Source organism: Narcine bancroftii, chromosome 12 (genome assembly GCF_036971445.1).
Source record: "Narcine bancroftii isolate sNarBan1 chromosome 12, sNarBan1.hap1, whole genome shotgun sequence".
NCBI lineage: Eukaryota > Metazoa > Chordata > Chondrichthyes > Torpediniformes > Narcinidae > Narcine > Narcine bancroftii.
The window spans coordinates 88,025,829-88,049,860 of NC_091480.1; the positions used below are offsets into that span (position 1 = coordinate 88,025,829).

Sequence of the window (24,032 nt, forward strand, 5' to 3'; positions counted from 1 at the left end):
GTGGGGACTCGGGGAAGAAAGAGGGGGACGGACCGTTCAGCGTGGGGACTCGGGGAAGGAAGAGGGAGACGGACGTTCTGCGTGGGGACTCGGGGAAGGAAGAGGGGGACGGACCGTTCAGCGTGGGGACTCGGGAAGGAAGAGGGGGACGGACCGTTCGACATGGGGCCTCGGGGAAGGAAGAAGGGGACGAACACCCGCGTTAGGACTCGGGGAAGGAAGAGGGGGACGGACCGTTCAGCGTGGGGACTCGGGGAAGGAAGAGGGGGACGGACCGTTCAGCGTGGGGACTCGGGGAAGGAAGAGGGGGACGGACCGTTCAGCGTGGGGACTCGGGGAAGGAAGAGGGGGACGGACCGTTCAGCGTGGGGACTCGGGGAAGGAAGAGGGGGACGGACCGTTCAGCGTGGGGACTCGGGGAAGGAAGAGGGGGACGGACCCTTCGACATGGGGCCTCGGGGAAGGAAGAAGGGGACGGACCGTTCAGCGTGGGGACTCGGGGAAGGAAGAGGGGGGCGGACGTTCAGCGTGGGGACTCGGGGAAGGAAGAGGGGAGCGGACCGTTCAGTGTGGGGCCTCGGGGAAGGAAGAGGGGGGCGGACGTTCAGCGTGGGGACTCGGGGAAGGAAGAAGGGGACGGACCGTTCAGCGTGGGGACTCGGGGAAGGAAGAGGGGGACGGACTGTTCAGTGTGGGGCCTCGGGGAAGGAAGAGGGGGGCGGACGTTCAGCGTGGGGACTCGGGGAAGGAAGAGGGAGACGGACGTTCTGCGTGGGGACTCGGGGAAGGAAGAGGGGGACGGACCGTTCAGCGTGGGGACTCGGGGAAGGAAGAGGGGGACGGACTGTTCAGCGTGGGGACTCGGGGAAGGAAGATGGGGACGGACCGATCGACGTGGGGCCTCGGGGAAGGAAGAAGGGGACGAACACCCGCGTTAGGACTCGGGGAAGGAAGAGAGGGACGGACCGTTCGGCGTGGGGCCTCGGGGAAGGAAGAGGGGGACGGACCGTTCGGCGTGGGGCCTCGGGGAAGGAAGAGGGGGACGGACCGTTCAGCGTGGGGACTCGGGGAAGGAAGAGGGAGACGGACCGTTCAGCGTGGGGACTCGGGGAAGGAAGAGGGGGGCGGACCGTTCAGCGTGGGGACTCGGGGAAGAAAGAGGGGGACGGACCGTTCAGCGTGGGGACTCGGGGAAGGAAGAGGGGGACGGACCGTTCAGCGTGGGGACTCGGGGAAGGAAGAGGGGGACGGACCGTTCAGCGTGGGGACTCGGGGAAGGAAGAGGGGGACGGACCCTTCGACATGGGGCCTCGGGGAAGGAAGAAGGGGACGGACCGTTCAGCGTGGGGACTCGGGGAAGGAAGAGGGGGGCGGACGTTCAGCGTGGGGACTCGGGGAAGGAAGAGGGGAGCGGACCGTTCAGTGTGGGGCCTCGGGGAAGGAAGAGGGGGGCGGACGTTCAGCGTGGGGACTCGGGGAAGGAAGAAGGGGACGGACCGTTCAGCGTGGGGACTCGGGGAAGGAAGAGGGGGACGGACTGTTCAGTGTGGGGCCTCGGGGAAGGAAGAGGGGGGCGGACGTTCAGCGTGGGGACTCGGGGAAGGAAGAGGGAGACGGACGTTCTGCGTGGGGACTCGGGGAAGGAAGAGGGGGACGGACCGTTCAGCGTGGGGACTCGGGGAAGGAAGAGGGGGACGGACTGTTCAGCGTGGGGACTCGGGGAAGGAAGAGGGGGACGGACCGATCGACGTGGGGCCTCGGGGAAGGAAGAAGGGGACGAACACCCGCGTTAGGACTCGGGGAAGGAAGAGAGGGACGGACCGTTCGGCGTGGGGCCTCGGGGAAGGAAGAGGGGGACGGACCGTTCGGCGTGGGGCCTCGGGGAAGGAAGAGGGGGACGGACCGTTCAGCGTGGGGACTCGGGGAAAGAAGAGGGGGACGGACCGTTCAGCGTGGAGACTCGGGGAAGGAAGAGGGGGACGGACCGTTCGGCGTGGGGCCTCGGGGAAGGAAGAGGGGGACGGACCGTTCAGCGTAGGGACTCGGGGAAGGAAGAGGGAGACGGACGTTCTGCGTGGGGACTCGGGGAAGGAAGAGGGAGACGGACCGTTCAGCGTGGGGACTCGGGGAAGGAAGAGGGGGGCGGACCGTTCAGCGTGGGGACTCGGGGAAGAAAGAGGGGGACGGACCGTTCAGCGTGGGGACTCGGGGAAGGAAGAGGGAGACGGACCGTTCAGCGTGGGGACTCGGGGAAGGAAGAGGGAGACGGACGTTCTGCGTGGGGACTCGGGGAAGGAAGAGGGGGACGGACCGTTCAGCGTGGGGACTCGGGGAAGGAAGAGGGGGGCGGACGTTCAGCGTGGGGACTCGGGGAAGGAAGAGGGGGACGGACCGTTCAGCGTGGGGACTCGGGGAAGGAAGAGGGGGACGGACCGTTCAGCGTGGGGCCTCGGGGAAGGAAGAGGGGGACGGACCGTTCAGCGTGGGGCCTCGGGAAGGAAGAGGGGAGCGGACCGTTCAGCGTGGGGACTCGGGGAAGAAAGAGGGGGACGGACCGTTCAGCGTGGGGACTCGGGGAAGGAAGAGGGAGACGGACGTTCTGCGTGGGGACTCGGGGAAGGAAGAGGGGAGCGGACCGTTTTGTGTTGGGACGGCGTGGAGAGGCCGCCGCCTGACGGGCAGCGACTTGAAGGGGCGCCGGGATGAGCGAGTCGGACATCTCGCCGCTCGGTCGAGGTGGCTTCCACTGTTCGCTGTGTGATGTCCGTCTGCCCAACAGTACGTCCGCTCGGCCCCGGGGACCGTCTCCGCTCAGGGGGAAGGGGCGAGAGGCTGGAGAAACGGCAGCGACCCCCATCCTGACCTGAGGGTGTTTTTCCCCTCCCCCCCTGACCTGAGAGTGTTTTTCCCCTCCCCCCCTGACCTGAGGGTGTTTTTCCCCTCCCCCCTGACCTGAGGGTGTTTTTCCCCTCCCCCCCTGACCTGAGGGTGTTTTTCCCCTCCCCCCCTGACCTGAGGGTGTTTTTCCCCTCCCCCCCTGACCTGAGGGTGTTTTTCCCCTCCCCCCTGACCTGAGGGTGTTTTTCCCCTCCCCCCTGACCTGAGGGTGTTTTCCCCTCCCCCCCTGACCTGAGGGTGTTTTTCCCCTCCCCCCCTGACCTGAGGGTGATTTTCCCCTCCCCCCCTGACCTGAGGGTGATTTTCCCCTCCCCCTGACCTGAGGGTGTTTTTCCCCTCCCCTCCCCCCTGACCTGAGGGTGTTTTTCCCCTCCCCCCTGACCTGAGGGTGATTTTCCCCTCCCCCCCTGACCTGAGGGTGATTTTCCCCTCCCCCCCTGGCCTGAGGGTGTTTTTCCCCTCCCCTCCCCCGATGACCTGAGGGTGTTTTTCCCCTCCCCCCTGACCTGAGGGTGTTTTTCCCCTCCCCCCCTGACCTGAGGGTGTTTTTCCCCTCCCCCCTGACCTGAGGGTGTTTTTCCCCTCCCCCCCTGACCTGAGGGTGATTTCCCCCCCCCCTGACCTGAGGGTGTTTTTCCCCTCCCCCCCTGACCTGAGGGTGATTTTCCGCTCCCCCCCTGACCTGAGGGTGTTTTTCCCCTCCCCTCCCCCCATGACCTGAGGGTGTTTTTCCCCTCCCCCCTGACCTGAGAGTGTTTTTCCCCTCCCCTCCCCCCTGACCTGAGGGTGTTTTTCCCCTCCCCCCTGACCTGAGGGTGTTTTTCCCCTCCCCCCTGACCTGAGGGTGTTTTTCCCCTCCCCCCTGACCTGAGGGTTTTTTTCCCCTCCCCTCCCCCCCTGACCTGAGGGTGTTTTTCCCCTCCCCTCCCCCCATGACCTGTGGGTGTTTTTCCCCTCCCCCCTGACCTGAGGGTGTTTTTCCCCTCCCCTCCCCCTGACCTGAGGGTGTTTTTCCCCTCCCCTCCCCCCCGACCTGAGGGTGTTTTTCCCCTCCCCTCCCCCCCGACCTGAGGGTGTTTTTCCCCTCCCCTCCCCCCTGACCTGAGGGTGTTTTTCCCCTCCCCCCTGACCTGAGGGTGATTTTCCCCTCCCCCCCTGACCTGAGGGTGTTTTTCCCCTCCCCCCCTGACCTGAGGGTGATTTTCCCCTCCCCCCCTGACCTGAGGGTGTTTTTCCCCTCCCCCCCTGACCTGAGGGTGATTTTCCCCTCCCCCCCTGACCTGAGGGTGTTTTTCCCCTCCCCTCCCCCCTGACCTGAGGGTGTTTTTCCCCTCCCCCTGACCTGAGGGTGATTTTCCCCTCCCCTCCCCCCATGACCTGAGGGTGTTTTTCCCCTCCCCCCTGACCTGAGGGTGTTTTTCCCCTCCCCTCCCCCCTGACCTGAGGGTGTTTTTCCCCTCCCCTCACCCCCCTGACCTGAGGGTGTTTTTCCCCTCCCCCCCCTGACCTGAGGGTGTTTTTCCCCTCCCCCCCTGACCTGAGGGTGTTTTTCCCCTCCCCTCCCCCCCTGACCTGAGGGTGTTTTTCCCCTCCCCTCCCCCCATGACCTGAGGGTGTTTTTCCCCTCCCCCCTGACCTGAGGGTGTTTTTCCCCTCCCCTCCCCCCTGACCTGAGGGTGTTTTTCCCCTCCCCCCCTGACCTGAGGGTGTTTTTCCCCTCCCCCCCTGACCTGAGGGTGTTTTTCCCCTTTCCCCCCCTGACCTGAGGGTGTCACCCCCCCCCCCCACCCCGACCAGATGGTTTTCCCAGCCCCCACCTTGAACTAAGGCTGCGTCTCCCCATGCCGCTCCCCTCCCCTGGGCAAAATATGCCATTTTGGTGGTCATATTGCAGATTCCCTTGCTCTATGAACAAAAGATTGTGCCAGAAGGAAAAGTGCTGATTGAATTCTAGAATCCATTTATGTCAAAAGAAACACAAAATAATTTTGTTTTATTTTAATTTTGAATAACTTCAGGCAATGCAGAAGTGACACGTTTGTTCCCTTTTCACAGTTTCTGAACTCTTATGTTTACAGGTCCCACCTTAAATGATCACATTAAAGGAAAGAAACACCAAAAGCTTTTGAGTGTGAGGAGGACCAGGAAGTTGCAGCAAGAGAGGAGTGTGTTTGTGAGTGGTTTCCAAAAAGGCATGTCCAATTTGGAGATCACCGATTACTTTCAGAAGTTTGGTACGGTTGCAAATGTGATAATGGACAAAGATAAAGTAAGTCAGAGCCCAGATTTTAGTATGATTTTATGCTGACTACAGATTCAAAATTTGGAGGGAAAATGAGTGCAACTTAAATTTTAAAATCTTAATACAGTTTTTCTGCTACTAGAGTAACATTAATTATTGGCAATACATCTGTATGTTACATTGAAACGTGCATTGTGCTGCAAATAATTGAAAAAATGTGGATGTTTTAGTATTATTGTCATGATCAACATAAAGAATGAATAATGAGGAAGGTTCCTGAAAACCTTTTTTTTTATTAAAAGAGGAAATGTTAAAAAAAAAAAATTCTCCTGGTTGAGCAGTTTCAGATTCAGTGGAAATGGAGAAAATATATTTGAAATCAGTGGGCTTCTGGTCAATAAACTGTGCAATACAGAGAGGAAAAAAGGTGCAAAAGTAAGAGTCCTTGTATTAGTCCTTGGTTAAGTTTGTTGTGGAGTCAGACGGTGGAGGGGTAACAGCTTTTCCTGAACCTGGTGGTGTGAGACCTGTGGCATCTCTACCTCTTTCCTGATGGCAGAAATGAGATCATAACGTGTCCAGGATGGTGGGCATCCTTGAGGACGGCTGCTGCTCTCCGACGGCGGTGTTCCTTGCAGGTGTTCTCGATGGTGGGGAGGGTTTGCCTGTGATGTCCTGGGCTGTGGCTGGGAACTAAAGGTGATATTTAGCAGCCTAATTGATGAACCTTGGGGAAAGAACAACAGTCATCAGCATAAACTGAGAAAAGGAAGAGGAAGTGCCCACCAAGGACCAATCAAGACTGTCTTACCCATCCTATATTGTCCACAGCCGTGGTTTTTATTTGGAGGAAATTAATAAGTTGCAAAATAATATGCTCAATCTGATATTAAGTTCAGGCAAGTGGAGAAGAATTCTGGTGGGGTAGGAGTGACTTGACCTACATGCAAAGAAAAACTGGAAGGCTTTGGATTGTCTCGGTGGGTGACAGGGCAGTGGAGATTTGAATGTCTAAGGTGAAAATTACATAGTAAAACACAAAAGTCTTTATCGTGATTGAAGTAAAACTCAGCAGATCAACCACTGTCTAGCCGATGAAGAAACATAACCAAGGTTTCGGGCTTGAGCCCTTCATCAAAATCTGGCCAGGTGCCCAAACCATGCCTACATTTTAGTCCTACCTTGAAGAAGGGCTCAAGCCTGAAACCTTGGCTATGCTTCTTTAATCTTGCAATATAAAGCACTGTACACAGTTTGACCTGCTGAGTTTGTCCAGTGTTGTGGTTTTACTTTTATAAAAATTATACAATCAGAACCACAAATCTAGAAACAATTCAAAAAGGCAGAGGGTTTGAACTGTGGTAAATGTTAGTGGGATTATACTGGATATAGGGAGAAAAATCAGTCAAGAATCTGAGGGAGGTGTTAGAATTGGTCCAATGATGCTGCCTTCCACACCATTGATTCAGATACAACTTCTTTATCCTCAACCAAAAATTACCTTCTGTTGCAGCATGACCGTACTAATCTTTCCTTTTTTGTACTCAGTGGTAGACTTCACCAAGGTTGATTCCATAGAAATTTACTCGCCTGGGAACTAAATTCAGAAGAATGAAAAGGGACCCTAGGTTATAAAAGGGCTAAATTAGATAGTTGTTCCCATGGGTAGGTGAGACTAGATCTAGGGGACGTAGTAAATTTAGGATGGAGATGAAGAGGAAATGCTTTTTCCCAGCAAGTGGTGAATCTGTAGAATTCTCTGCCCAAGGAAGCAGTGGAGGTCACCTCAGCAAAAATATTTAAGATTTTTGCGTGGAGTCAGAACACAATGCTGCAGAAACTCAGCAGTGTATTTTATATAGCAAAGCACTGCTGAATTTCTCCAGCATTGTGTTTTGACTTCAATCGTGGTGACTGCAGACTTGTGTTTTACTTCAGATTTTTGCATGATGCGGAAATTGAGGGTTATGGGGTAAAAGGAAGATAGCCAGATCAGCCACGACCTTAATGGTAGAGCAGGCTCCGGAGGCCAGATGGCCAACTCCTGCTCTTTTGTCTTGTGTTCTCATGTAAACCAATTAGAAATGTTTGTGATTTATTCACCATGTTTTCATTGCCAGGGATTATATGCAATTGTTGAGATGGAAAGTAATAAAGAAGTGGAAAAAATTCTCTCTCTTCCACAACATTCCATGAATGGTCAGAAACTACGAGTGAAGCACAGAGAGTATAAGGAATTTAAGTATATTCCAAAGAAAAAGCAGGATCCTGGAGAAAAGCAGTTTATAGATTTTGAAGAATTGTCTTGGGCTCTCTGTCAAGTGGTTGACGTAAGTTTTGCAGATGCAGTAAGTCTTTGGGGTTAAGTGCTGCAGCTTGAATTGTTGTACATTGCATGACCCCCATTGTTCATGACCTGACCAGGCTGTTGAAAGGAAGGAAATTTGAAAGGCATGGTTTAAAGCTTCATCTCATCTGAAAGTGAGTGGGTAAAAACGGGTTTCCTGAATAGTTGCTTGGTTGAAAGGAAGAAAATGCACTTAAAATGGTATTTCAAATGGAAATTTTTTAGTTTCTAGAAAATTTTATTTGATAATGCTCCCAATTGTATGTAGCAGCACAGCCTTTCTCTCAGCAATCCCAGGTTCTGTGACACCTGCACTGCGGTGGTGAATTTTATATAGAATCCATCAACTTCTATAAATTTCCCACTTCTCATGCTAGGAAATGTCTGCTGATTTAAAAACCTGGGATAAATTAAGTGATTCCACTAAAATAGATGAGAGGCATCAGTCACTGGAGATGAGTTATTTATTTGATCTCTTCAATTAGTTGGTTGAACTACCTTAAGGTGTGTTCGCAATGACATTCACAATCATTCAGTAACTGACAGTTGGTGAGCCTCATGGTAGGGCTTCACTGGCTATCAAAGGTGTTCTGTCAGTATACCCAGTCAGTCACACTGAGGGAGGCATTTTGCTGATGTGCAAGGAGCTAAATTTTCCAGCAGAAGACTGCAACCGAGCTGGTGACTGAGCTTTACTGATTGGCACAGATATTTGGGAGCAAAGTTTATTTAAGCAATTTCAGCAACTTTATTTGTCTGGATTACCATGTTTCCATGGCTCTTGTAATCAAAGTAGACAGGAATTATTTCTGTTTTAAATCCAATCCCTACAACATTTGAGCAAAATGTTTGTTTACTGCTCACAGACATTCTGCGGGTATAATATGATGAATTCAGTATTGTGCTATTGCCCGAGGGCCTTGTTTCTCCCTCATTCAGTGAATTTGATGATGATTCCTGGGAATAGAGCTCTCCTACTCATTGAGTTGTTTTTATAGAATTTTTCATTTGAGAAAATGCTATGCTTCCAGAAATTACATAAATAATTTACTTCAAGGAATGTTTTTTAATGGGATATCAACAGATAATTTAGTTGATGTCTGACACCTGAGTTATTTATCGGTGTTGTTTTAGAAAGGACAAGTCAGTCCAAATATAGCTTTGTAGCAAGGTTGCAAACTATGAACACATTAATTATCATGTAAGCAATTGCACTGCAGCAAGTAAACTATGGACTGGAGGGAAATTGCTAAAAAATAGTTATTCGACATGTTTGAAATTTGCTATGCCTTCTATATCAGCGTGTCTCTATGGATAACATATTGATATACAGAACATGGCAATCTTATAATTATCCCTTATTTTGAATTAAAATAAAATTCAGAAGATAGAATGCCATTTAAGTTTTATAAATTCCTTGTGGCTCTGTTGCAATAGCCTTTGGATCAGTCACAGTATAGGATTGGATCAAGTAGAAATGATCCATATAGTCCTTGCAAATGTTACACAAGAACAATTCCATTTATTCTCTACCTGCTGAAAGGAAACTTAATTCAGTCATCGCAGAAAATTATATTATTTGATTTTTTTTTAATAAAGCTGAAGCTGTTGTTTAATGGTCTCATTAATAATAACTACAGCAATATCTTGTGTGACAGGTTGATGAACAATTGAAGAAGTTGTTGGAATTGTTTGAGTTTACAGACAGTGAAAGAATGCTGAGGAAACTCATTGTGTCACTGATACAGGAGGTCTTTTCAGAATTCTTCCCAAGTAAGTGCTCAGTTTGCCTTGATGATTAATATTTATTAATAGCTGTGCAACTATAAATATAACACGGGCTAACGTTAATGGTCTGCTGTGTGTTCAAAATGTGTGTGTGTGTGTGTGTAAAAACCAACACATGCAAATCTCCACATTGTGGAAGAAATGAGGAAGGGAGGAAGGAAATGATATCGGAACGAGTGCTGAAAGGAAATGGGAGGAAGGCAAGGGTTTGAGTGAAAGAGGGAAGGGGACAGCTTTACCCAGGACACCCTGAATTTAAATAGAACATTTAGATGTTTTGCACAATATCAACATTGGTGTCCAGTGTCCGGTATAATTTTTGCTGACCTGTACTTGATCTTCAGTGATCCAGATCTTGGCTGGTTCCAGATTAATCGATTCCTGGATGCTAATTCATCTCTGAATCATTCAACAGATGCAAAAGCCCAGAATCGTGCAGTTCGTGGTATTGCCAATCTGCAGATGATGAACAAATTAATTTGTGAAAAAGGGCAGAACAGTTAGCGTGGTGGTTAGTGCAATGCTGTTATGGTGCCGGCAACCAAGGTTCAAATCCGGCGCTGTCTTTAAAGAGTTTGTACATTCCCCCCCCCGTGGGTTTCCTCTGCATGCTCTGGTTTCCTCCCACCCTTCAAAAATGAAGGGGGTTGTAGGTCACTTGTGTGTAAGTTCCAGCCATGCCAACAATCTCAGCCACACACAGACCCAGAAACTATACCTGTGATTTGGCTCTTGTGTTTGAATACAGGTTTGGTGATACTGATGGTATCAAGTAATGCTATGTCCAAAGTTCTTTTCTCTCCGTCAAAATTGTGCCTTGGGATCAATCTTGGATGAACATTTTCATGTGATTTTGATTCACGAGACGCCCCAAATTGGTTAAAACCTGCTTTTACACTGAGGCTCATGTGCATCCTCAGTTGACTTCCACGCCAACAGTCTGAGATGGATTAAAAATCCAGGTTTTACATTTTTTTGCCAGACATTATTTCAGTCAAATATTGATAGAATTTATTTTACTTGCTCAGTAATTTCTTTTTTGGATTTTCTGAAGCATTACTTTCTTTTAACAGATGGGTAGTTAGAACTTGAGTATATAATAGCAAGTGACCAATTGTGTTCTTGTATTTAGGCTGCAAGGTCTTGCTCTTTGGGTCATCAGTGAATGCGTTCGATATCCATGGCTGTGACATGGATCTCTTTCTGGATCTTGAAAATACGACGACTTACCAAGCAAATGCTAGTGCAACGGCTGAAACTGAAGTATATTTTACATTTCTTCTTTGAGGAATTTGGCTATTGTTCGAGAACACTGGTAGATTAGAATTTCTCCAGCTGTTGTGTGCATGACATTTTGAATTATTTTAAACAATGTGGTATCCCCAAAAGAGCATTGATGATCTCAAATTGAACTGACATTTAAAAAAATGACTGCAGAAACTTGTGTTCTAAAGGAAAAAAAAGTAAACATTTTACAAAATGCATTTCAGATGATTTCTCAAGTCAAGTCACCTTTCATTCCAACCATGCTCGCACGGTAAAGATGAGATAGCGTTTCTCCAGGACCACAGAGCATATTTACATAAATTTTAGTTGGGATAGAAGTAAAACACATTAAAATATTAAGACATAAAGTTAACAGTCCATGGTACCCTATCCCCAAATGTTCTGGGAGTTAGGAGTCTGATGGCTTGGTGGGAAAAAGCTGTTGCTCAATCTGGACGTGGGCCCAAGTGCTGCAGTATCTCCTACCATTTGGCAGAAGGGAGAACAGTTTACTTGAGGGGGTGTGTGAAGTCCTTTGCCTTCATCGTGTGTTGTAAATGCCCTTCATGATAGGAAGAGAGCCCCCAATGATCTTTTCTGCTGATTTCACTCTCCTCTGCAGGGTCTTGCTGTCCAAGGAGGTTCAGCTTCCAAACCAGGCAGTGATGCAGTTGCACAGGATGCTCTTGATACATCCTCTAGAATGTGATGAGGATGGAGGGTGGGAGATGAACCTTCCATAGCGTTCGCAGGAAGTAGAGGCACTGCTGGGCTTTCTTGGCTGCGGAGCTGGTGTTAAGGGACCAAGTGAGGTTCTCTGCCAAGTGCACTCCAAGGAACTTGATACTCTTGCTGTCAATGGGCAGTGGAGCGTGGTGTCCCCTGGTCCCTCTTGAAGTCGACGACCATCTCTTGTATTTTTACTGTTCAGATATAGGTTGTTGGCTGCACACCAGTCCGTTAGCGATTGCACCTCATCTCTACGCGACTCATCCTTCTTACAGATCAGGCCCAACACGGTCGTGTTATCAGCGAACTTGATGATGTGGTTCAAGCTGTGTTTAGCTGCACAGTCGTGGGTCAGCAGAGAGAACAGTAGTGGACTCAGTACGCAGCCCTGGTGGAGGGAGGCTCTCGTGCTCAGTGTGATGGTCTTGGAGATGCATTTATGATCCAGACTGCGTGAGGTATCCCCGAGAAGAAATCAAGAACCCAATTGCTGAGGGAAGTGTTTAGACCCAATAGACTCAACTTCCTTATCAGGTACTGTGGTATGATTGTGTTCAATGCTGAACTGAAGTCAATAAGCAGCATTTGAACATACAAAGCAGTGGTGATGGCATCGTCTGTGGAGCAGTTGGGTCTGTATGTGACCCGCAGGGGGTCTGATGGGGGCAGCAGGAGCTAGGTGTGCCCATAATGAACCTCTGGAAGCACTTCATGTTGATGGACGTGAGTGTGACAGGGCATTAGTCATTGAGGCAAGACACAGACAACTTTGGCACGGGGACATTGGTGGCAGCTTTGAAGCACGTTGGGACTATGGTGCTTCTCAGGGAGATGTCAGTGAGGACATCTGCTAGCTGAGCTGCACACTCCTTGAACATTCTGCTGTGAACGTTATCTGGTCCAGCAGATTTTCGCGGGTTGACCTCGGTTAGCTCCCTCTTAACGTCGGCCACTGCAAGACACACCACGTCGTTTGGGGTCTTCTTCGCTGCAACGTTGTTTTTTTTTTGCCTCAAAGCACTCATAGAAGTTGTTCAGTGCGTCTGGGAGGGAGGCATCACCAGCACAGCCAGATGGTGTTAGTCTTGTGGTTGGTGATGTCTTAGATGCCCTTCTACACGTGTCACATGTCCTTGCTGTCCAGGAAATGACTGTGAATGCACTGGGCATGCGCATGGTTTGTTTCCCTAATGGCTTGAGACAGCTTGGCTCTTGCAATAGCTGGGGCTACCTTGCCGTCCACCCTGAAGGCCGTGTTTTGGTTCCTGAGCAGCACATGCAGTCGTCCATGGTTTTTGATTGGAGCGAGTTATGATGGTATTGGGTGCAGTGATGTCATCCGAATGCTTACTAATGTAGCTGGTCACTGATGAAGTATACTCCTCCAGACTTTCGCCACTAGTCGCTGCTTCTTTGAACATGTTCCAGTCAGTGCACTCAAAGCAGTCTTGAAGTGCATGAATGACTCCCGCTGGCCAGGTTTTAACCTGCTTCCAAACTTGTCTGGAGAGTCTGACGGGCGGTCTGTATGCTGGGATCAGCATTACAGAGATGTGGTCTGAGTGGCTCGATCTGATAAATGTTGGAAATGTTTGTATATTCAAGGTCCAACGTGTTCGCCCCTCTCGTAGCAATGCCCACATACAATTTAGGTAGCCTTGCCTTGAGGCTCGCCCGGATGAAATCCCCAGTGATAATGATCAGTCCATCAGGGTGTGCAGACTGCAGTTCATTCATAACCTCATACAGTTCCCAGATTTCCTCCTTAGTGTTCGTGCCAGAGGGGGATGCATGCTGATGAGTTCCCGTGGTAGATAAAATGGTCTACATCCGACCATCACCAGATCTACTGAGGAAAAAAATGAATTTTAATAGCAAGTCCTGCTGTTCTAAATATTTAAGTCCAACAAAAACAAAATTACACTATCAGTGTGGCAGAAACCCATCTTGTAACATTCTCCTGAATTAGAACTGGATGAGTGAAGTTACTTTGAAATGAATCTATTATTTTTCACTTTCAGAAAGCCTTGCTTCACTGAGAGACAAATGTTAATAAGGCAGCAATTTCACCATAAATCTTTGATTTAATTGTTGAGAACAAAACCCAGGAATACTCTTCGTATTTATATATGGTGATGAGATTATGCTTTCTGGATCTAGTTTGCTTTGCAATCCTAACTTTAGATTTCTCTTGTTCCGTAATGATAAATTTTAATATATTTCAATAATGAAGGTTTTAAAAATGGGGCAAGCTGGTGAAACTACAAGTTGAGAGTAACAGAATCAATCAAAATAACACATTTTGTATTCATGCAGGGAGTTAAAGATGCTCACTTTGAAAGCCAATCTGAAGATTCGATCTTGTCTGACATTGACCTGAAAATATCAACAGCAGCTGAAATACTTGAAGTTGTGGCTACTGTTTTGCAGAAGTGTGTTCCAGGTGTTCACAAAGTTCAAGCTGTTACCACTGCCAGGCTTCCTGTGGTGAAATTTATTCATAAGGAATCAGGCTTGCAAGGAGACATCTCTATTAATAATAGGTACCATTTCCACCAAGCTAATTTTTAAATTCTTGAGAAGTTTTTTTTTTCTCTCACCAGAAACCGGTTCTGTTCATCCACTTAAATTTTTAAGTGTGAAGTGTGACCTGGGCTTCTTGGCCAGCTGGGTCCTGAATCTAGATTTCTTTAATTCCTCCTCAATTTTTAAAATCTTCATTGGGTGTCATTTCTTTCAGGAAACCATTGATCATGCTTCTTTTTGACTTGCAAAGCTTTGCAGTTACTTTGGATGTTCTTTGTAAAGCATGACCTGGAGTACTTTTTAAAATGGAATTCTTTTCCCATGTATAAGTCACAAGCTGTAATTGCATTTAATCTCTACAAACTGCTGAATTTTTCTAAAAAATGTGGCAATTTTAGTCATTATAAAATTAGTTTTCTATGGATTTTCTATAAGAATCAACAAGAAAGATAAAACACAGCAAAATAAAATGACTAGAAGAATAATTTTTCATAATGGGAACAAGATTTAAATATAAAGATAAAAAAGGAAACATGGGAGAAGTTATGTTCTGGAACGATGAGAAATACAATAAATACGAGGCTGCGTATGATACAATATAATTGGTTACACAGACTGTACATTACACCGCAAAAGTTAAATAAATGGGACCCAACAGTATCTGATAGATGTTTTCGATGTAAAAAAGAAAGGGGAACAACAATTCATGCAATCTGGACATGTGAGAGAGTAGAAAAATTTTGGGATGATCTCAATCAGATATTAAATAAAATAACAGAAAACAATATACCAAAGAATCCAGAGATCTTTCTCCTAAGTAACATAAAAAATAAAGAATTTGGAATTGACTTGGAAGATGCACAAAAAAGATTTGTCAAGATAGCCCTAGCCGTAGCAAAAAAATGTATTATGTCAACCTGGAAATTGGAAGATAATTTGAAAATACAACAATGGTATATAGAAATGAATAAATGTATTCCATTAGAAAAAATAACATATAGTTTAAGAAATAATATTGAAATATTCGAACAAGTATGGGAGCCTTACATTAAATACAATAGCGAAAACCTACCGGGAACAAACATTACCTAAGTTGATGGAAGGAGAAGAAAAGAAAAGAATGGACTCAGTAGAATTTCTGGTGTATTTTTGATGAATGACAACATTGTCTGACTGAATTAATGCAACCTAGATTGTATACCTAAAATGGATGAGAGGGGGGGGTGGGGGGGTGGCTTGGGAGGAGGGAGGGGGGAGGGAGAAAAAGTCACTGTAAATGTGTGGAAAAGAAAAAGTGTATATCATGGCTATTGTGATTTATGGTGTGAAAAATAAAAAATTAAAAAAAAACAAAAAAAAAACTGTCATAATCTTTTCTTGCTGCAGTCAAAAAATAAAGAATCTTGAAGTCCAAAAAAAAAAAAGAATAATTTTTCTTTATATATAGGTTGGCTGTTCGTAACACAACATTTCTTCAGTTGTGTGCTTCATTGGATCCAAGAGTGAGGCCTCTGGTTTATACTATTCGCCACTGGGCAAAACAAAAACACTTAGCTGGTAAGATCGCTCCTCTCTCCTCCCCCCCAAGCCTCAGTTCTAGTGTGCATAGTTTTGAGATCATTAAGCATTCACTTAATTTATTGACAATGAAGCTGCAAGAGTGAATGAGAATTTTATCAGATTGAGTTGAGTTTAAAGTAGTATACACAAGTATAATGTCCAGATGCACGAAAGTTCTTGTTGAAGCCACGGGCACACAACTACAGTGGTATAAGCTAAATTACCACAATGTGCTACAGCATAATAAATAGAAAATTATAGACAAATATTCACAATTATGGTTAGTAGCATGAATTAAAAGCAAATGGTGAAGTAGCAAAAGCTCAGTACAGGAATGAACATGGAAAAACAACAAAGTACTGAAAGTTATGGCAGAATTGTGTTTGGTTGATAGGATTTTTAAAATCTGGTTTCTTGGTGCTTGGACAAAAATGTTTTGACCTATTTAGCTACATAATTTATTTTTCACTTTTGCTTCAGGAAACCCTTTTGGAGGGGGGTCGTTGATGAATAATTATGCAGTTACCCTCTTAGTTGTGTTCTTCCTTCAGAACAGAACAACTCCAATTCTTCCCACTGTGAATGATTTAAAAGAGCATGCAGGTAGGATTCATTAAATAAAAACTTCATTACTGAATGATTTGTTTGAACAAATGTCTCCATGTATTAGTGGACATTGAATGGTTTTCACAGTAACTCATAGCAGACTGGTTTCCAGAGATTGTCCTTTTAGCACTGGGAGGTGCTGTGCTTTTTCATTGTTTGAAAGGAAGATCTTAGGTGGATAAAGGCTGATCTCTGCAGAAACGTTTGCACATCTTCAAAATCTCCCCCTAATTCCATAAAATATGTGGGATCTCTTGATAGGACTGGAATAGTATAGCCATTTTTAATTTGTGGAAAGAAAAAAAAATCAGTTGAAAGGGGCATTGGTAAAATAATGGTAGTTGAGGTTAACCAGAATGGAACATCATTAATCTGAGATAATGCTTTGGGAAAATTGGTTCTTAACTCTGAAAGTGTGTTGTACACCACCTTACAAATTGCATCACTGAGTAAATAATTTTTAATTATTATAATTATCACATTGATATTTAGGTTATGAATAACCTTTTAGTGAAGTGGAACTTAACAGAAAAATTCTTATTAAGGTGAGGAAGACCAATGTATTATTGATGGCTGGGACTGCACTTTTCCAAGAAATGGCTCTAAAATTGAAGCAACTACAAATACTGAAGGTTTATGTAAGTATTTAGTTCTGAGTAAATTTTATTTTTAAAATTACTTAAAATAACTAATACATCTGCATTAAGAATAAACAGCTTAAAAGACAAAAAATACTCTACATATACTGAACAAAGTTCTCTTGCATGAATATATAAACCTTAAAGGCATTTTACTTTATTTTTAGTTACATTCTTTGAAAATATTTAATCATCACTGGAACTGTAGGTTCCTGCCCTTCAGAGAGCCGTTTGAAAGACGATCAATAACTTTATAGATAATTTTTTAAAAATTAGACATGCACCACTGTTAAAGGCCATTTCAGCCCAAGGATCCATGCTGCCCAGTTCACTCCCAATTAACCGACACTATCAATATGTTTTGAACAGTGGGAGTAAATGGGAACCCCCCCAGGGAAAACCCACGCAGACACAGAGAACGTACAAACTCCTTACAGACAGTGTGGGATTTGAGCCCCAGTCTTGACCAGTGGCGCTGTAAGGGTGTTGCGCTAACTGCTTCACCAACCGTGCTGCCCAATTACCCACCTCCTTCCCCAAATTTACCGATAAAGTCTCTGACTGGGGTGACTCTTTACTAGGCAGGGATAAGATGACACTTTACGATAGTCACCCCAACTCCAAACGGCATTAATCAGCTCTCATCTTGGGCTTCACCATTACTGATTCACACAACTTTATTCAAACAGCTGTTGTAAGCAAAGTACGACCATGGCACTTTGTTGGGTGAATATTTGCTTGCATCTTCACCAAAGGTTACTTCAGAAAACATTTACAATTTTAAACATGTATTTTTACCTATTATTTTATTCTTATTTATTTTAATTTTTAAAATTTGTTTTCCTTAATTTTTTTTTTGCCAGTTGCTTGAGGCTGCCGGTTGCTTCAATTCTGGATACCAGGGGTTTTACTGTATTACAGAATGTGTCATATGGAGGAGGAGTTAATATTTCAAGCCTGAAACATGAACTGTGTTTTTTCTGTTCCCATCAATGCTACCTGTCCTGCTCAGTATTTCTAACATTGATACAGTATGCTTCTCCATATCCAAAACACTTGGGGCCAGAAGTTTTTCAGTTATTGGATCAATGGGTTTAAGCTGCTCAGTATAGCTTCAACAGGATATTTTTACAATGGTTAAACAGCAATTAAAAAAAATACAACAGGCTTTTCGAGCATGAAGTAATGTTTAATATGTACCAAAAAAACTTGATCTCTGCTTACAAATAAGATAAATGCAACACCAAACACTGTACAGTGCATGAGAGCTATGTTGTTATCAAAATGGCACCAAGAGAAGGCAGACCCCCACAACTTGTGATGTCACAAGTTTGGTTTTAGGATCTTTTCGGTATTCATAACTTCGGATATGGGGAAACATTCTTTATTCGATATAAAGGAGTAGTTCATGTTCTAACCTTGCTCTTTAATTTTTAATCAGAATGAAATTTATTTCTGTAAGGTGGCTGTTATGGCTTTGTTCAAATAATATTCATTTAGCTCCAGTGCAAATTTCAAATAATAACGTTAAAAGAATTGGAACAGAAGCTGGAAGGATTATGATGTAAAAATATTCATCAGGTTTGGCAGTCAGATCATAAGGAGAAACAATTATTGTTTAACATTGATTTTTCATTAGAAATTTTCAGCATTCCCTGAATTCATATTTCTGACGTCTATAACTGCTTAATGATTAGGAGTTTGGATCCATTTCAGGGCAGCTTCAGACTGCACCCAACTGCTTCTGGTGCTTCTCATATCTCAAGCTGTGGTTTTTATTAGTGGATAATTGAAATAGAAACTTTTAGTTCCTCCTTCACTCACTAAAACCTGTTACTTCCACCACATAACTTGGAACCTTTTATTGGTAAGAGGAATCTTTTGAAGACGGTGGTTAAATTGTGCACACAATATTAGTAATTATCCTATAATTTTTTTTTTAAACAACAGGTGAGCTTCTTGCAGAGTTCTACAAGTTTTATGCAGCGTTCGACTATGCCGGCACCGTCATTTCATTGAGGGATGGCAAAGCCCACCTTGTAACCGACTTTATTGGTCCTGATTCTGATAAACAATTTAGATTTGGTCCAATTAATATCCAGGATCCATTTGAACTGAGCCACAATGTTTCTGGAAACATCAATGAAAGAACAGCACAGAGGTTTAAGCGGCAGTTGGATGAAGCCTGCAAGTACTGTCGTAGTCTTCAATACCAGAGAAAATCCACCAAAAAGAAGGCCTGGGGTATCGTCAGGTTGCTTCAACCTTTAAGTAGTACTGACTGTTCCCCTGCTCCTTCTCCTTCTTTAGATCACAGTCCAGGCAAAGAAATGAGTCATGGCGAGAATATGTTAAGTATCCCATTCAAGCTGTTATGTCTTTCTGAGCAAACAAAGAAAAGACTGCATGGTTCACAAGACTTTAGAGAAGTTTGGTTTGACAAAGTGTGTCATGCTGTTCTATATGTGATGGAATCCATCCTTAAATGTAGCTGTTCATATACTGAGGAGAATAATACACAGATCAACAATGCAGAGATCAATAGCTTGGATGAAGCAAAGAATAAAGAAGTGAAGATCAGCTCTGGATTGAAGAGGCCAAATCCTGAGGAAGAGATTGCAGAAACATCCAGCAACAAAAGATCAAGGACAGAAGCTCCGTTGTACCAGGGAGAAGTGACCTGGCAGTGTGCTGTCTGGAATAGAATATGGATCGGACGGAGAAAAATAAGACGTCAACTACGCTATAGAACAAATGAATCTGATTCAGATAACTGTGGGATTATCAGTTCCTTAGAAACCGAAGCAAAAATTACTGAAGCTATATTGCAGCAGGAGGAGAATTCAGATAAATCTTCTCCATTAGTAACATTTAGATTGAGTGCCTTTCTTGTTGGAGGTAATGAAGACACAAGGACTATGATCAGGGTTACTCCAATACAAGATTCTACTTTATTTGTGGAATTCTTTCATTTTCTGGAATCCTTTATTCCCAAGATGATTGAAAAGTGCATTGAGAAATCTGACTAGAACATTAAGGATATAACTTTTGATGTATATTCATTATTGATTACTTTTCAGCAAAATAATTAATTGTTTTTTCACTTGAGGGAATTTTTGCCAAAAGTTCAAGTTTTTCAGAAAAAAAGCAGTAAAAATAAGACTTGCACAATAAGTTGGAATGTCAGGCATCTGTGATAGAAAGATAAAAATGGGATCAACAAAATTTTCTGAGCTTAACAAAGAAGCTATAGCATCAAATTTCTGCAGCAAATATTTTGATATATGACTTCATGTCTGCACAAAGAACAGATTTGAATTTGTGTTATCAGAAGAGAAAGCTGGTTAGATGTTTTTTCTAGGTGAGAGGAATGTCAGCAAAAAAATCTATTTTAACTTACATATTTTACTTACAGGAATTGTGAGCTTGGTTGGGATCTCAAGGTGAATAGACTAAATTTCTATGTGGGAATAGTACATCAATTTGTCTATTTTTGGATATAAGCTCATGGCTGCAATATGGGGTATTTTATATTGGTTAATAATCTAGCACACAACAATTTTGAGCAGTCTTGGTATTGCAATGTTTTTAAATTTAACTCAACAACAATTTCTATTCATAAATTGCCTTTTACATTGCAAAGTTTTCCAAGGTGCTTCACAGGAATGTTGCCAAACCAAAATGGATGCAGGACAGATGACCAAATACTGTGAAAGCATTTGATTTTATTGGGTGCCTTAAAAAAGGAGAGTTAGATTGATGGAAAATTTATGGGATAAATCCCAGAATCTCAGAGGTTTGCTACCAGTGGTAAGGCAAATAGAATAGTTTGCAAATGATTGAGGCCCAGAATTGGAGGATTACATATACTGTATCTACAGATGTAATAGAACTAATAGGGATTAGTGAAATAGATGAAGGTGAGACCATTTATTTCTTGGGTTTTATCAGAATTGCCAATGGAAACTGATTGTTTGCCTTAATTGTAGCCTTTGTTCTTGTGAAGTTCTTTATTTCCATGGCTATCAGTCCAGCTTTATTTAACGATAAATCATATACTTTATGTTCTATTTTTCTGATCTGGCCAAACAGTTTTGGTTTTTGATTCTGCTTTTGGCAGCAATAAAGATGTGTGGAAGGTCATTTTTCAAACGCCTGTAAAATTTGGATTTCATAAATAGACATTGCTTGATTTTCATTGTCTCATTGGTACAATACAGAAGAAAGCTCATACAGACCAAACTTCAGAATAAGGAAGTGATTGGCATTCCTTCCTCTGCCAATCATTTCTCAAATTTGTATCAATATAACACTTTCATTAATTCTTTAACATGCCATGTATGACCTACATTAAAAGCCTATGTGTTAATTTGATTAAGTTTGGTTTAAAGGGTCCACTGTTAGTAGTTCCAAGTGGAGGTTGCAGTGGGAATGGAAAAATGACTTTCTCTTTGGAGATCAGGTGATCATTATGTGAGGGAAAGAAGGGAGAATTGTTGAACAATTATATTTTGAAGATTTGTAATGACTGTTGAAGTTTGCAGTAACATTTGTACTCAACAATTGCTTCTGATTTTGAAAATATTTGGAACAAATTTAATGCAGTTCATAAATCACAAATGGCATGAAACAAACATTTATCAATTATGTATTTCATAGAATTCTATAGCAATTTTACTTTAAAACTTTTCAATCTTTTGAACATTGCACTAAGATGCATAATCATTTCCAGGTCCCACTGTGCAAATATATCTTTAAAGATTAAATTATTAGTTTAATTAAAAACAAATGTTAGCAAATGTCCTGCTTTAATCTAATAAATTTGGTAATTTGTCATGAAATATAGCAATATCATCTCGTGAAATGTATAGTTCTGCTTTTCATTAGTTTTATTTTTAAGATGGCCATTGCTTTCAGAGAAAAGGCACCTAATTACAGTTTGGGAAATGAAACTTGCAGGGCAGAAGGAAGTTTTAATTATCTGATGCTGTTAGAATAAAATATGATAATCCCCCACATTCACTTTATTTGATACTTGAAAGAGTGTCATTTGTTGTGTGTTGTAGTTTCAAAACTTGGTGTGATTTGGAATTTGTTATATTTTTAGAAAGTGTGCCTCAAATTAACTAATTGTTAACTCCAAAAAATAACTATTACATCCATCTTGCTGATCCTAATAAATCTTCCACAAAAGAATGAAAGAAGGAGTGAGATTTTCTTCTCTGCTCCCTTTTTTTGACAATAGATCAGATTATTGCAGAATTAAGTTAATGTTGCTGGCAATTTGTCCATAAAATGGTGGAATTCAAGACCAAGAGGATGATTGGGATTCTGCAAATGGCGGCAGTTGAGGATTTTTTTTTTGTTGCACCGATTATTCCTCATGCATGGACCTCTTAAGGGCTTGTGAGCAGTGTATTGCTGATAACAGACCTGAACCAGCACTGCTTCCATTAAATGAAGCCTGTGACAATGAGTCACAGAAAAGTGATTGGCCCAAAAAATGGTCAACAGGATACACAAGTTCTAAATGGGTAATCATGGATTAGGATGTATCGTTTACATGTAATTTTATTAAAAAATCAGGTAATAGGAAGCAAATTGTGCTGCAGTTCTGCAATGCCTCTTAGTTGAGACAATACACCAACATCTGTCTCACAACGATCTTAAAAAAAAATATCGCTCGACACCATTTTTGCTGACTGGGAGAGATTCCCTAGTATTTTGGGCAATTCATTCAAAGTCCCTAAACTTTTTAAATTTATTTCTTCGTTGGTAATGGGAGCTTACTGTGTACAAATTGGTTGCTATAGTATATTAGAGGCGCTGGGCAGTGACAACTGTCTGCTTTACGATAGAAAAAAAAATCAAAGAATTTCATGTAATATTCTAAATAGTATTACATGACAATACCTTTATATTATGAGAAGTAATTATTTGCAAAGTGCTACAGAATTTCTTGCGACCAAGATAAGTCCTAAGCAAGTTCAAACCCTCTTTTGACTAGTATGGAAAATGCATGCATTTCAAAGATGCCAGGTGCTGTAAATAATGCCACTTGTAATTTACTTGCCACTTGTAATTTACTTGCCTTTTTTATGTTGATTATATTCTACTTTGCTTTCTGACTGACAAGTTATTCTTCCAAATATAAAATTTATCAAAATCATGTAAAACCATTCCTGGTTCCAAAACCTTACAGTTGCAGTTATTTTTGCCAAATGTCCTGTGGAAACCAAAAATATGGAAAATTGATCTGTGAATTCATCAGAGAACACATGTCCTTTCCAAACAATTAAAGCCAAATGTAGAATTTGCAATGTAACTACATCCTGAATGCAAATTAGGAAATAGTATTATATGATAAATCTAATCATTGCTGGGAATACTTATTGCGAAGTTGAAGCCTACAAGCATTTTTTTAAAAATTAAATTTCCTGAATGAAATTTAACAAATTTTCAACCGTCAAATATTCCTTGGATGCTCCATAAATCCAGGGCAGGTTAGCAAACACCAGATGACATCTGTACAAAGTGAAGGGAGGAAAGTTTAAGGTGACATTAGGCTAAGTTTTTTTTTTGCACAGAGAGTTGTGGGTGCCTGGAATGCCTTGCCAGGGGTGGTGATGAAGGTTGAAACATTGGGGACATTTAAGAGTCTCTTAGGGTCATGGATGAAAGAAAAGTAGAGGGTTACAAGGTAGGAAGGGTTTGGAATGTTTTTGGTAGGAATATATAGGTCGGCACAACATCGAGGGCTGAAAGGTCGATACTGTACGTTCTATGAAACCACGATTTAAGTTATTTAGTCTGTATCCCTTCATATGTGCTTGGAAAAATTATCATTTTCTAAGCGTAAAGGGAGACCCTAGAACAGTGCAGCACAGATCTTTCAGCCTGCAATGTCTGCTGATCTTGATGCCAATTTAAACTAATCCCACCTGTTCATGAGGCTATTGGAAATACCTTTTAAATATTTTGGTGTTGCTCTGCTTCACCCTTGCTGAGGGGTTTCCTAGGATCCATCTGAGGAGAGACCATCATGGAAAGAAGATCTATGGATATCAGAGGTTTGTGGACTCTTGCTGACAATCAGGCCAAATACAGAGCTGCCAGAAGGTATTTTTCCTCCTTGAGTTCTGGGGTAGACAGGAAGCAACAAGAATGATGCCTGAAAAGAGGTATAAATGAATGCACAAGGTCTGATCGAGATTGATGTAGCCACCAGTAGGGCTTGTGGGTGAAGGTCTAGTTCCTCCTGCTGAATGACTCCCTGGCTAAATTGTACCTTATCAATTACTTGGGGCAGGATTCTACCCTTATCTGTACCCTGCTGGATGGAGAAGGAATTCTCGTCCATCCTTTCAAAATTCTAAAGCTGGATTATTTGAAGTCACAATAAATTTTATGTTACAAGGCTTACCAGTTGCTT

At 43.5% G+C, this 24,032-nt stretch overlaps 2 protein-coding genes across 3 annotated transcripts; both read left to right on the plus strand.

Moving 5' to 3' along the window:
• Window positions 1-162: 162 nt before the first annotated feature.
• On the plus strand, window positions 163-2,675 carry LOC138746678 (protein qua-1-like). The gene is made up of 2 exons (XM_069904968.1): window positions 163-2,522; window positions 2,621-2,675. Exons 1-2 carry the CDS (start codon window positions 163-165, stop codon window positions 2,673-2,675), a joined length of 2,415 nt encoding a protein of 804 aa, XP_069761069.1.
• Window positions 2,558-22,920, plus strand: tut1 (terminal uridylyl transferase 1, U6 snRNA-specific). 2 transcript variants are annotated; one of them, XM_069904646.1, is made up of 10 exons: window positions 2,558-2,778; window positions 4,977-5,167; window positions 7,261-7,470; window positions 9,146-9,260; window positions 10,408-10,538; window positions 13,587-13,813; window positions 15,244-15,353; window positions 15,837-15,959; window positions 16,508-16,600; window positions 18,551-22,920. In XM_069904646.1, exons 1-10 carry the CDS (start codon window positions 2,703-2,705, stop codon window positions 19,627-19,629), a joined length of 2,355 nt encoding a protein of 784 aa, XP_069760747.1. In that variant the 5' UTR covers window positions 2,558-2,702; the 3' UTR covers window positions 19,630-22,920. The 2 variants fall into 2 exon arrangements, with proteins under 2 accessions (XP_069760747.1, XP_069760748.1); XM_069904647.1 differs by lacking the exon at window positions 7,261-7,470.
• Window positions 22,921-24,032: the final 1,112 nt, after the last annotated feature.